The following is a 14396-nucleotide window of genomic DNA, read 5'->3' on the forward strand; positions in this document are numbered from 1 at the left end:
CTGTGTGTGCTCTGTGTGTACCCTGTGTGTGCTCTGTGTGTGCTCTGTGTGTGCTCTGTGTGTGCTCTGTGTGTGCTCTGTGTACTCTGTGTGTGCTCTGTGTGTACTCTGTGTGTGCTCTGTGTGTACTCTGTGTACTCTGTGTACTCTGTGTGTACTCTGTGTGTACTCTGTGTGTACTCTGTGTACTCTGTGTGTACTCTGTGTGTGCTCTGTGTGTGCTCTGTGTGCACTCTGTGTACTCTGTGTGTACTCTGTGTGTACTCTGTGTGTGCTCTGTGTGTACTCTGTGTGTACTCTGTGTGTGCTCTGTGTGTGCTCTGTGTGTGCTCTGTGTACTCTGTGTGTACTCTGTGTGTGCTCTGTGTGCGCTCTGTGTACTCTGTGTGTGCTCTGTGTGTACTCTGTGTGTACTCTGTGTACTCTGTGTGTGCTCTGTGTACTCTGTGTGTACTCTGTGTGTGCTCTGTGTGCGCTCTGTTTACTCTGTGTGTGCTCTGTGTGTACTCTGTGTGTACTCTGTGTGTACTGTGTGTACTCTGTGTGTGCTCTGTGTGTAATAATCTCTGCAGTAATCTCAGATATTAACCCTCTGTAGTCTGACAGTCAGAGTGTGTCTGTGCTGAAGCAAACTCTATTTTCTGTGAAGACTTGACACATTATTCTTCCTCATTCTCTTCGTTCATTAACAAAAATTCATTCATTTCAAATCAGAATATGAACGCAGTCAGCTGGTTTACCAGGTTGTTGGGATTGGACATCAGTTTGAGCAGAGCGGGGTGATTATAACCTGTCAGGGGACACAACAATGTGTGTTAATGAAATACACAATAAATACTGTTACCTGTTCAATATTAAGCTAATGACGTTTTGTTTAAAACTTTAAACTGTTACTAATATGAGTTATTAAATATGATGCTCTATCTACCCTAATCATACAACCTGTGTCCACAATAAACATCTAATACTCACCAGAGTTCAAAGACTTCATATTAAACTGATTCAGAGACAGAGGAGATTATTAACAGCATGTATTAGTTTAAACAGCTGTTTAAAGTGACTGATGGAGATTCTAAGCTTAATCCAGGCAGCTGGCCTCTGTAGGTCACTAGTATGCTAATAGATGTTAGCATTATTAGAAATATAAGCATCTGTAGGTCATTAGTATGCTTATAGATGTTAACATTATTAGTTAGAACTATTAGCCTCTGTAGGTCATTATTATGCTAATAGATGTTAGCATTATTAGTAAGAACTATTAGCCTCTGTAGATCATTATTATGCTAATAGATGTTAGCATTATTAGTTAGAACTATTAGCCTCTGTAGGTCATTAGTATGCTAATAGATGTGTAATCAGGGTGAGTCGTTAGCCTGAGCTGTGAACCCAGTATCACTGAGAGTCGTTAGTACCCTCTGGTGTTGATGGGTCGTTAGGCTCACATGATCCTGAGTGTGATCTCAGCTGTTTGAGCAGAGAGTTCAACACTGCATTGTCAGCGGGTGATAGGTGGTGTCTAAGGCCACCACCTTTGTTAAGGGATGGTTTTTCCAGCATAACAAAGATGGCTTCCTTGACACCTCTTTCAAAGCTTCTCTGGCTGGATGTGAACCTTGCTTTCTTCAGAGGAGTGTCCTTTGTCCTTTAGATGGAGGGGGACAGCTGAGTCCTGACCTGAGGAGCTGGCTCTCCTGTGCTGGGCCACGCGTTTGTGGAGGGGTTGTTTTGTTTCCCTGATGGACAGGTCCCTTCATTCCTCATTGCATTGTACTGCATACACCACATTGCTCTGTTTGTGTCTGGGTGATTTGTCCTTTGGGTGGACAAGCTTCTGCCTGAGTTTGTTCGATGGTTTGAAGAGTACTGGGATATTGTGTTTGTTAAAAATCCTCCTGAATTTCTCAGATACTCCAGACAGGTAGGGAATGATGCTGTGGCGTTTGTTGTTCTTTGCTGTTGGAGCTGTTTTTTAGAGGTCTTGCTGAAGGCCCAGTTTGGGTAGCCGCACGTCTGAAGTGCCTCCCTGAGAAGTTCCTGTTCTTTCTTCTTCCCCTCTGTCCTGGTGGGTACATTTTGAGCTCTGTGGTGTGGGCTTCTAATGACTCCTGGCCTGTGTTTTAGTCGGTAGTTAGAATCAAAAAGTAAGTACTGGTCTGTGTGAGTGGGTTTCTTCTAAACTTCAATGTTGAGGCTCCTGTCCTCTTTAATGTGCACTGCACAGTCCAAGAAGGCCAGGCTGTTTCCTGTAACATCATGGCTACCCAAACTGGGCCTCCAGCAAGACCAGAAACACAACTCCAACAGGAAAGTAGAGAACAACAAATACCACAGCATTATTCCCTACCTGTCTGTCTGGAGTATCCGAGAAACTCAGGAGGATTTTTAACAAACACAACATCCCAGTACACTTCAAACCATCGAACACAGAAGCTTGTCCACCCAAAGCACAAAACACCCAGACACAAACAGAGCAATGCAGTGTGTGCAGGACAATGCAATGAGTAATGCAGGGACCTGTACACCAGGGAAACAAAACAACCCCTTTTAAACTGACTGATGGGGAGTTTATTGTCTGAACTGTTTAAACTGACCGATGGGGATGGAGGAGATCTGCGTGTAGATGTCCAACATTCGGTTTCCATCCACGTCCACCAGGAAGTTCCCTCGACTCTCCTCATAGTTACAGAAGAAGTTTACGGCTCCCACATTCTGAGGACAGACATCAACTGAGTTTACTACCACGACAGTTTAGTGAACCCTCCCTACACGAGTATCAAACACCTGCCATGTGACACTCAAATAATCACACGGGAGAGAATAACACGCGTTTAAATGTGGCCCAGTGACAGAGATGAAGGTTATTATATATATATATATATATATATATATATATATATATATATATTAATAAGCTATTTTTAGATCTGTGAGCAAAACTTTATTAACTGAGAGAATACTTTTATGATGATTATAAAAACAATTAATACAAATCAAAAAGCTTTTTTTTGCATTTGAATCAAAACGTCCCCATCACTGAAGGCGTCGCACGTTGAACAACAGTTAATAACAGCTTTATAAAACAGACTCAGTTCTACTGTCAGAGTGTTTACTGCTGTTCAAACAGACGTCACTGCAACACCACAATAAAGGACAACTCATGTATAAGAATCTGTGAATACACACACATCCATACACACACCAGTTCACACACTGCTCTCTGCTCTGTGAGAGACTGTGTGCAACAGCATCACAGTTCAGGGGTCTATTATACTGGTTCACTGAGCTAACACAATTACAGATCCATCTGTCACACACACACACACACACACACACACACACACACACACACACACACACACACTCACCTGGATCTCTCCCAGCTGTTTGGTCAGCTCCTGCAGAGTGAAAACACAGTGAGTTTTATTAAAGTGAAGTCCCTGCTGTGAAGGCCACGTTAAACTGCCTCTGTGACTTGAGGTGTGTTCCATTTGTCCTCGGAAGTCCGAATTCCGATTTCCGATTACAACCAAAGATGGCTGCTGCGTGCATCAATAGTAAACGAAAGCTGTCGTATTAACTGTTTATTACCACTTCTGTCTTGCGTCTCATTACATCAGTTGTACACACAGTACTGTCCAGGTTCGATCTGTGGACATGTTGTGGACCATGTTGTTCTGTTGTTGTCTGTATTGTGTAATGAAGCACTGTGTATTTTAGGTAGGTGTAGGTGATTTAATATAAAGGGATTAAATTGTGCAGGTTTATAACACTTACTGTATTGTGAGCCTGTTGTTTTTCAGGTGTTATAAAACGTGAACTGTGTTAATCTGAATCACCAGCAGGGGGCAGCGTCAGTAACATGACTTCATACTGAAGCTCCAGCTGGTGTTTGACGCTGAGCTGGACTCTGATTTATCTCTGGGGGCCAAAATTACCCCAAAACACACCTGCCAAGATTCAGAACACGGCACACTAATTTATTTATTTATATTTTTATATATTTATATAATTACATATTTATATCTTTAAACAGACGGTCTTTGATCTGAAAACCTGCTGACTCATTTATGTGTGTGTGTGTGTGTGTGTGTGTGTGTTACCTGTGATCGGGGCCCAGGGATGCTGGTTTTCATGGAGGGTCCATTGTATTCATACTCCTGCTGAGTCTTTGGTGCTGCTTTGCTGACATACCTGTAGGCTGCTGCAGGAAACACACACATTATAAATAACACATTAATGTTATTGATCATTTTGTGTCATTATTTATATTTTACTGTATAAACCTTAAACTCAGGTGACTTTTCAGGTGAACAGATGAATCTCTGCAGAGCTTCTTCCTGTTTTTATTCACCTCTGACCTCCATCATAAAAACCGCTGCCTGATGGTCTGCAGCCATGAACCTTGTATGTATTTACTGTTATCTAATTATAGAGGACTGCCACAAAGAAACGTTATTAAAGAACAGTTCATTGTTCTTACGGGGTGATAAACTCAGCAGAGGTAAAAGATTAACAGATTAAAGATGTTTAATCTTCAAAGTGGTTTAACAGTTTATCAGCAGACTAACAGGTGTCAGTAAAAAGGAGCGTGTGTACTTCCACATGTGGGAGCAATAAAAACTGTTCTCTGCAAAGAACAACATGCTGAAGTCTCTGGATAGATACGTACGTATATCATACGTTTCCTACAGTTGAAAGATCACAGAGCAGAGTACAGTACAGTTTTCTACACACCTGTCCACTTACAGGTGTGTAGGAGTTTGAAGGAAGAACTACTGTAATGTTTTGGTCACCACTGGTCAGAGGAGTGATGTGATCACTCATGGTGTTCCTCAGGGCTCGAGCTCAGGTCCTCTACACTTCTCTTTATATTTCTCTTATGGGTCGAGTAATTGTTAGATTTAATGCACACTAACACGCTGACCACAGACAATATACATCCCTTTACAATATCAGTGCTGGACTCCAAACTGTATTTTAAGTCGTGCTGTTTGCCACAGCTCTTCAGCCCACTTACATAATATTAAACCAACTGCAAGAAAGGCAGTTGTGCTCTTAATCCTGGCTTTTGTTTTCATGACCAGGCATGGAAGAATGTTCAGTCACGTTCCTGTGAGTTAATTTAACAAACTCAATCCTTCTTGTGTGTTTAATATTTGTCTTTATTTAGTCTGAACAGGTAAAAATCAGACTTAATATGACTCAGTCTGATCCCAGCTCCTCATGTTGTGATATCTGTAAACTAAAAGTATTAACAGTGTGTGCAGGGGAGTGTTTAGAGTGAGGTAGTGAACGTGAGTGGGCCTGTTGATGATTGACAGCAGAGAGGACCTTTGAGACATCACACAGTCAGCAGCCTCTCATCAGACTGAAGGTAAACTTGTCCTGCTGCAGGTCACACAAACATTTACACTCTTCATAGAACTCTGCAGGACTCCCATTATAGATGTGTTTACTGTGTCCCTGAACACATCACAGCTATGACTTCATGCTTAGAGGGAACATTTCAACACAAACACTCACTTAAATATAAAAGTTTGACATGTCCCCAGAGTGTGGAGCAGACGTAGATATGCAGCTTTTACTTCAGTCTGATTTTATAGAATCAACTGCTGCTGCTTCCTCTCGCTCTGACTTTACCTCTGTAACACACCGTTACCTCACAGCCTGTCTGTGAGTCACATCATATTATATATAACAGGTGAGTATTTACCTGCAGCACTGAGCCTCACATTTCTGTGCAGAGAGAGAGAGACATGCCGACTGATCAGGGAGGATGCCATGACGAGGAGTCAGAGAGGAAGAGAGAGAGGCAGCAGCTGCCCTCAGGTCTCACCTGCAGGGGGGGGGGGGGGGGGGGGGGTAATGACAATTATTTGTGAGGTGGACCAAAGAGAGAGCCAATCAGCTAGGAGCTTACATCTACAGCTATACATCTATATAAACACCGTCGCCATTTTGTTCTTCTGGAGCCAGAAGGGACCATATTTGGACAAGAGGGTGGCGCTGGAGCCGGAGCAAAAACTAAGATATGATTAGCTGATGCTAGCACTAGTTTGGTGCATCCATTATTATGGTAACACACCATAATTATGGTGATGCTAATCGTAGCTAGCTTAACCAGTGATGCTAATCTTAGCTAACTTAACCAGCCGATAAACCAGCCGACTCCTCAGAGTTTCTTTAGTACAATCGAACACTGAACTAAACATCTTTTCAGGTCCCTGTGGTAGCAACTTGTCAATCACATGCTTTTGACTCCATGGCTGCGGATGAAAAGTCCAAATATTTACCCGCTCCGTCTTTTCCTAACCAATTTTCCTTGAGCTTGATGGAAAACGTCACGAGGTCAAGGAAAGGTGTGAATTCAGAAGGAGTGAGGAAAAGACGACCGCGGTGCTCAGAGGATCAGACTGCTCTTACACTGGGCGGATGTTGTTGATGTCAGGTGGTTCTGAAGTGTAAAAAACTCAAGTCTACCTATGACGACTACAAAGAGTCATCTATCGCCTGGTGCTTTCTTTCCGTGTTGTTTCATTCAGTCATAAAAACACGGAGAACAGGTGATAATGTGACCTCATTGAGATGTTTACAGTGTGTGAAGCAGCACGACCGGCAGGACGAGGCAGCTTTCAGCAGCATCATTGTGAGCACCTGAAGTGTTCATATCTCTAAACCTGACTTCAAACTTCTGCAGCCTGTTTAACATTAAGAATTATTAAAAAAATCATTTTATGAATGTTTTTTAAATCACTTACTTTACTTTACTATGTTGCGAAATCATTATCTGTTTTGTTGTTTCTGCTATTTGTAAAACAATCTTATTCCATCTTATAATCTTGTTTGTATTAATATGACTGAAGTCTACACATGTTCTGTCTTACTACGAGTAATGTATGAGGCGATCTAACACACTCCACCGTCACAGATGATTATTTATCTATTTATCATATTTATGACGAGTAAAATAACAATAGTGTTTTAGTTGTAGTCCTAAACCTCATCGTCATCACAACAGAACACTTCAGAGAGGCATGTGGGTTTGAGCTTTGAACGGCATTTATCTATATTATCCTATCGTCGAGGCACAAATACAGTTTGACTGATTGATTTATTGATTAATTGGAGGTGGGGATTAAATAAAAAAGGAAAATAAGTTATCAAAAGTATTGATCCACATGAATCTTCAGTTTGATTGTTTGAAAATAACTATTTAATCCAGTCAAGTTGGCATCTAAATCTACCTTCTGTCATGTCAATGCGTGTTTTCATGACTGCAAAGAGGTGCGACGCTCTAAATGTTGCTGCCTAGAGGAACTGTGGGTCATTATTTTCTCCTCTCCTCTGGTAGAAGATGGTCCAGATGGTGTTTATAAAGATATAAAGTAGATAATAAAGGAAGCAATGAAGCTCCTTTCCTTTTAATTTACAGAATTCAAACCGCTCTTATCATGACCGACACTTAAACACTTCCGGGTCATTTCACTCAGTTAGGAACCTTCCGAACCAAAAAGCACTATTCAACAGCAGCCTACATGTGATGTGTTACCGCCATGTCAATCACAGGTAGCCCCGCCCTAAACCCTCCCCCTCTTTCTGGTCTGTGTGACTCTAAATGGGATCATCAGTGACTAAATGAACTGAGGGAATAAATCAGGAGAGGAGGAGGAGGACCATTTTGTCATTCTATAGAATCACACTCCTTTTAAAACCAGTGGAGTGCATAATGTTAAATAATATTTAACCATATTAAAGACAGTCTGCTGAGCTGTGATGCTCATGAACTGCAGACTGGGAGGATGTCAAGAAAACCAGGCTGACACCATTTCTAAAACACCCCAAGCAGCTTCAACCAGTTTACATGATCTATACAAAGTTATCGTCAACACATGTATGCATGATATATATACACACATATATGTGTGTGTGTGTGTTTTAATAATGTTCATATGTTTGTTGAAAGGTTTTATAATTGGAGAATAAATGAGCTGCTCTGCCTGTTATGTAACTGTGGCATCAGGAACAGGAAAATTCCAGCTATCTGTTTTCACACAGAGAAGGAAACCCTGAACCTACACACACACACACACACACACACACACACACACACGCACACACACACACACACACATGCATGCATGCACACATTGAGCACACAATCAGTTTCTTGGCAACAGCTCCGACTGGATGAAACTGGTTTAGAGAGTTACACAAGACTGCATCTTCATATGGCCAGGAGGGGGGAGGGGGGTCTCTGTGAGGGAGGGGTGGGGGGTAATGAAAGCATGCAGGTCGGTCTGAACTGGGATCAGCTGGAATCTGAACACAAAGACACAGAGCCTGATGGAGGCAAACTGTGATGAAGTGATGGAGGATCAGTCTGTGTCATAGACGCTGGAGAGAAGAAGCTACTGACTGATTATTTAACTAACTGATTATTAAACTAACTGATTATAAAACTGATTATTAAACTAACTCTGATTATTAAACTAACTGATTATTAAACTAACTCTGATTATTAAACTAACTGATTATTAAACTAACTCTGATTATTAAACTAACTGATTATTAAACTAACTCTGATTATTACACTAACTGATTATTAAACTAACTCTGATTATTAAACTAACTGATTATTACACTGATTATTAAACTAACTGATTATTAAACTAACTCTGATTATTACACTAACTGATTATTAAACTGATTATTAAACTAACTGATTATTAAACTAACTCTGATTATTACACTAACTGATTATTAAACTAACTCTGATTATTAAACTAACTGATTATTAAACTAACTCTGATTATTAAACTAACTGATTATTAAACTAACTCTGATTATTAAACTAACTCTGATTATTAAACTAACTGATTATTAAACTAACTGATTATTACACTGATTATTAAACTAACTGATTATTAAACTAACTCTGATTATTACACTAACTGATTATTAAACTGATTATTAAACTAACTGATTATTAAACTAACTCTGATTATTACACTAACTGATTATTAAACTAACTCTGATTATTAAACTAACTGATTATTAAACTAACTCTGATTATTAAACTGATTATTAAACTGATTATTAAACTAACTGATTATTAAACTAACTCTGATTATTACACTAACTGATTATTAAACTGATTATTAAACTAACTCTGATTATTAAACTAACTGATTATTAAACTAACTCTGATTATTAAACTAACTGATTATTAAACTAACTGATTATTACACTGATTATTAAACTAACTGATTATTAAACTAACTGATTATTACACTAACTGATTATTGAACTGATTATTAAACTAACTGATTATTAAACTAACTCTGATTATTACACTAACTGATTATTAAACTAACTCTGATTATTAAACTAACTGATTATTAAACTAACTCTGATTATTAAACTAACTGATTATTAAACTAACTCTGATTATTAAACTAACTCTGATTATTAAACTAACTGATTATTAAACTAACTGATTATTACACTGATTATTAAACTAACTGATTATTAAACTAACTGATTATTACACTGATTATTAAACTAACACTGATTATTAAACTAACTCTGATTATTAAACTAACTCTGATTATTAAACTAACTCTGATTATTAAACTAACTGATTATTAAACTAACACTGATTATTAAACTAACTGATTATTAAACTAACACTGATTATTAAACTAACTGATTATTAAACTAACTCTGATTATTAAACTAACTCTGATTATGAAACTAACTGATTATTAAACTAACACTGATTATTAAACTAACACTGATTATTAAACTAACTGATTATTAAACTAACTCTGATTATTAAACTAACTGATTATTAAACTAACACTGATTATTAAACTGATTATTAAACTAACTTATTATTAAACTAACTGATTATTAAACTAACAGGAGCTCCTAGCAGCTTATTCAGTCACTGAACGTAACCTCTGGGCCGTGTTTGTGCTGTTGGAGCCTTTTGGAGATTTGTTCATGTAAATATCAGACAAACAGTCTGTCTTGCTCTGCAGTTTATCTGTCGTTTACCAGCTGCTCTCTCTCCAGAGATTCAGGTGCGCAAGCAGTGAGTCCTGGATGATAACAAGCAATGAGTATAAAGGTGAGTATGAAACAGGTATATAACATCACAGATATTTGATGTTTGGATTAAGTCACAGCTGCCTCTCCTGCAATCTAAATCTGATGTGAGTGCTCAGTTGTGTTTAAAATGTGCTGAAAACACTCACTGAGCTCTTGAACACAACACACAGGGAGTGCTGTTAGCTCTGATTGCTAATAAATCCAATGAGCTGTCAATCAAAGTGAAGGTGACGACAGAAACTGTTAAATACAAAAAAAACTGTTGAAACACAACATCAGGTAAAACTTCACACCTATTGATGACATCAAACCTTCATCATTCACTGTCTCACTTCCTGTCTCATGCTTACACTTCCTGCATGAGGTCAAAGGTCATGCTGTCACACTTTGAGTCGTTGTTAGTCCCTGAAAAAACTGAGTTAACATGCAGCTGACGTCTCATCCTGTCACCATGGCAACGGCACCAAACTCAAAGGAAAGAAAGAGGCAAAGCTGTGTCTGTGTGTGTGTGTGTGTGTGTGTGTGTGTGTGTGTGTGTGTGTGTGTCCTAGTTTACACAGAGAGCTCCCTAAAGCATCACTGAACCTGTAAAGCATTAAGTCCTTCCACACAGTGAAAGATGAACACATTTACTGTGTGTAAGGTTAATGTGAGCTGAGCTGCAAAAATGACACATTATATAAAGGAGCAAACATACAGTCTGTAGTCTGTGTGTGTGTCTGCAGCTGATTTAGTTTCACTCATTAAACTCTGCTTTGACACCTCCAGGAGCTCCTCACTGACTCCAACACTGATGTCCTGCAGCCGTCTGTATTATATACGTATATGTATGTATATGTATATATATATATATATATATATATATATATGAGATATATGAGTCTCATGTGCTGTCCCTGGTGTCCAGTATGAGCTGAGCTGCTGTGTGTGACCAAAGCTGGCTGTCCGATCCCGAGTGGGACGGTTAGATCGTCCTGCAGTGACCTGAATCATTGACAGAGTTTGTTGTGTAACAAGTGTAGTGAGGAGTTATTGAACTCTGGAGCTGCAGAGAAACTGCCCTGTGACAGAGAGGTGAACATTTCTGTGCTCGGACTGGATCACCGAATATGTTTTTCTACCATTGTTGTATCATGACCCTGATTCAGGAGGTGTAGGTCAATATATTTAGATTTGGTCTGCGATACGACTATCAGTAAATATAATATTGTATATAATATATTTCACTTTTCCTTTACTCCACCAACACATTTTCAGAGTCAAAGATATTTTATATGAAATTTTTTTTTATAAACACAAGGTTAGTTTTTTCCTTCTTTTACAAAATGGACAGTTGATAACCCCGACATGTCCAGGTGATGACCCTGACATGTCCAGGTGATGAGTTGCACACAGCTGAATGCAGCACTCTCTGTCCTCTGGAGCACTAAACTTTATCTTATCTCACTGAATGAACTTGAATACTCGGCTCAAATCCCTGTGATGTCTGATAAGCATATGTGACAGTAGCTACAGTAGATCATGCACCCATCAGGTGTGTGTGTGTGTGTGTGTGTGTGTGTGTGTTTGATGGAGATGAAACAGCTCTGCAGATTAAACTGAGCCTTCAGATAAATATCATGAACAGGAAACATGCTGTTGTCTCAGGAGATCAGAGCTGCTCGATTCAGGCCAAAATGATGATCACGATTATTTTGATCAAAACTGAATCACATTTCTTTATTAATTATGGGAATTTTTTTTTGTACTTTCACATGTAAATAAACAGAGCAACACTTTCAGTATTTTAAATGCCAATATCGATGTCAATCAAGTTTATTTAATCGTGGGAAGAAAAAAATCTGGATTGGGATTAATAATTGATTAATCGGTCAGCCCTCATGGAGATCGCTCATAAAAACTGCCTCTTTACCGGAGATGGCATTTATTGGTCACTGCAGTGATCCGGATCTTCAAATCTCATTCAGCTGCAAGATTCGTTCATTACGCTCATTCACCAAGTCGTTCAGTGACACTTCATGTTTACCCGCAATGACAAAGAAACAACTCACTTGCTCCTTCCTCACTGTCACTCGTTCATGAACGATGACAGCTCCCACTGCATTCACTGGTCTTCTCATAAAGTCATCACGATATAACAATTACTTGGCCCAACTTGTCCATTACAAACCTTTTGACATTATAAAGTCTTAAACATACTAGTTTGTGTTCATCTGTTAGAGGTTTACATGTCTGGGAATTGGATTTTTACTCACACCTGAAATACTTCGGCCCCACTTTCGTTCATAATCGGGTCGTATTGTTCAGGAGGATCATTCTCGTTCAGTGGACGAGTGAGTGAGTGAGTGAGAGACACATTCAGTCAAGTGATACGTTCCGTAGTTCTCCTAACCAATGACTTGGTCATTTGATACATACAGCCCTCCTCCGAAAGGCTATTGACGCGTGCTAACATCAATCAGTCTGGTTTTCTAAAAGGAAGAAGGAAAGGATTGGGAAGCCACGAACAGAGCAGAGTGAACGGCAGGAATGAATCAATGCGTGGAATTGAACGGATCATTCCAATCACTAAAAAGATATGTTCTTTTTGAACGAATCGTTCATGACCGAAACATCTCTACTCTTTACTGTTAAATTAGAAACAAATAAATAAAGTTTATATATATATAAAGTTTATAAACATAAATTACGTTTAATAAATATTTAAATAAAGTTTAGAAACATAAATGATTTTATAAATATATAAATAAAGTTATAAAAATAAATGACTCACTTGCTAATTTCTGTTTTGTGTCCAGACGTCCGAATGCAGCAGCTCTGAAACAGAGAATGAGTGTTAAATAAAGAGTAGAATTAAACATTGTGTTATTAAACATTATGTTAAGATTGTTATAAACATTGTGTTATAAACATGTTATTAAACATTATGTCAACATTGTTACCAAACAGTGTTATTAAACATGTTAAACATTGTTATAAAGATTGTTATAAACATTATGTTATTAACATTATGTTATTAAACACTGTTATTGAACATGTTATTAAACACTGTGTTATTAAACATTATGTTATAATAAAATAATGTAAAGGTGAGTCTGCAGAGTGAAACACTGATTTCAAGTGATTCAACACAAACTGATGTCACAATAAATCAGCAGTGAGATCTGTAACGGTGAGCATCCCTGTGGTCTCTGCAGACTGAATAAACAGTGCAATATTTCAGAGTATTATTGTAAAGTTAATTTGCATGTTATGTAAAAGAAAACTTAAATGTGTCGCTGCAGCAGCTCCAATCGTCCGACCGTCGGCACGGTGTTAATTTATATCTTTAATAGCTCAGATTAAAACAGAAAACATTAAGATATGAAGTGATTATGAACACACTGCTTGATAAAGTGACGAATAAGTGTCCTGATTGATGAATCCACCGATGAGCTCTGTAACAGTGGAGCTGCAGCCTGATGTAACAGTGTTCAGTCTGCAGAGAGATTAAAGCTTCAACAAACAGAAACACTGATTTAAAATCATCAAAAACAAACCGATGAATATCTGCACTAACAGATACATCCGCCGGTGAGTTCTGTAACAGTGGAGCTGCAGCCTGATGGGTTGCGGGTTGGAGATGTCTGTCAAGTTTCTGTTCAATAAATCTGGTTTCGGCTGGTTCTGACTGGAGCCCCCCCCCCCCCCCCCCCCCACACACACACACACACACACCCCTCACAGGTTCTGATCATTGTTATTAACGAGGTTATGAATCTGATCAGCTGATAACAGGTTCTGTTCGTTCTGCTGGTTCGGTCTGAGAGCAACCGACTGACACAGAGAGACCCACCGGAGGTCTGACCGGAGCCCCCCCAGTTCTGACACGGTGAGTCACGCGCTGCGAGTCAGAGAGATCACTTACCGAGTACCGAGTATTCTGCAGCAGGTCTGAAGTTCGATCCCCGCGGCTCAGGAGGACAGACGGCTGCTCACAGTCGGACTGAGAGAAGACTGAGACCTAACCAGCAGGCCTGTTTTTACTGAGAAGGGGGCGAGGCTTGTTCTGTTTATCCTCCCTCTCTCTCTTTTTTTCAAAAAAATCTTTATTTGTATTCATGAAAACATCCGCAACAACAACGCGCGGATACTAACAGTAATTATATATAAATGCACACACATATACGGTATATACATATATATAAATCAATAAATACATAAATACATAAATACATATAAATACGTATAAAAAGTAATTCAAGTAGACAAATATTCAACTTTTATTTTACCTGGATGCAGAA

At 38.9% G+C, this 14396-nt stretch overlaps 1 protein-coding gene across 2 annotated transcripts in view; it reads right to left on the reverse strand.

Moving 5' to 3' along the window:
• The window catches only part of abat (4-aminobutyrate aminotransferase), a 24150-nt gene extending 10031 nt beyond the window's left edge, over positions 1–14119 (reverse strand). Inside the window, exons 1-7 of one of the 2 annotated variants that reach the window (XM_069674166.1) lie at positions 14021–14119; positions 12887–12930; positions 5714–5836; positions 4101–4198; positions 3366–3395; positions 2592–2709; positions 741–790 (exon numbers count right to left, since the gene is read on the reverse strand). In XM_069674166.1, coding sequence (XP_069530267.1) covers positions 741–790; positions 2592–2709; positions 3366–3395; positions 4101–4198; positions 5714–5783 — 366 coding nt within the window. In that variant the 5' untranslated portion in view covers positions 5784–5836; positions 12887–12930; positions 14021–14119. Of the gene's footprint in view, positions 1–740; positions 791–2591; positions 2710–3365; positions 3396–4100; positions 4202–5713; positions 5837–12886; positions 12931–14020 lie in introns of both variants that reach the window. The other variant, XM_069674165.1, reaches the window with a different exon arrangement.
• Positions 14120–14396: the final 277 nt, after the last annotated feature.

This window comes from Semicossyphus pulcher, unplaced genomic scaffold (genome assembly GCF_022749685.1).
Source record: "Semicossyphus pulcher isolate SPU_LCO1_2020_fin unplaced genomic scaffold, fSemPul1.0.p SCAF_23, whole genome shotgun sequence".
Taxonomy (NCBI): Eukaryota; Metazoa; Chordata; class Actinopteri; order Labriformes; family Labridae; genus Semicossyphus; species Semicossyphus pulcher.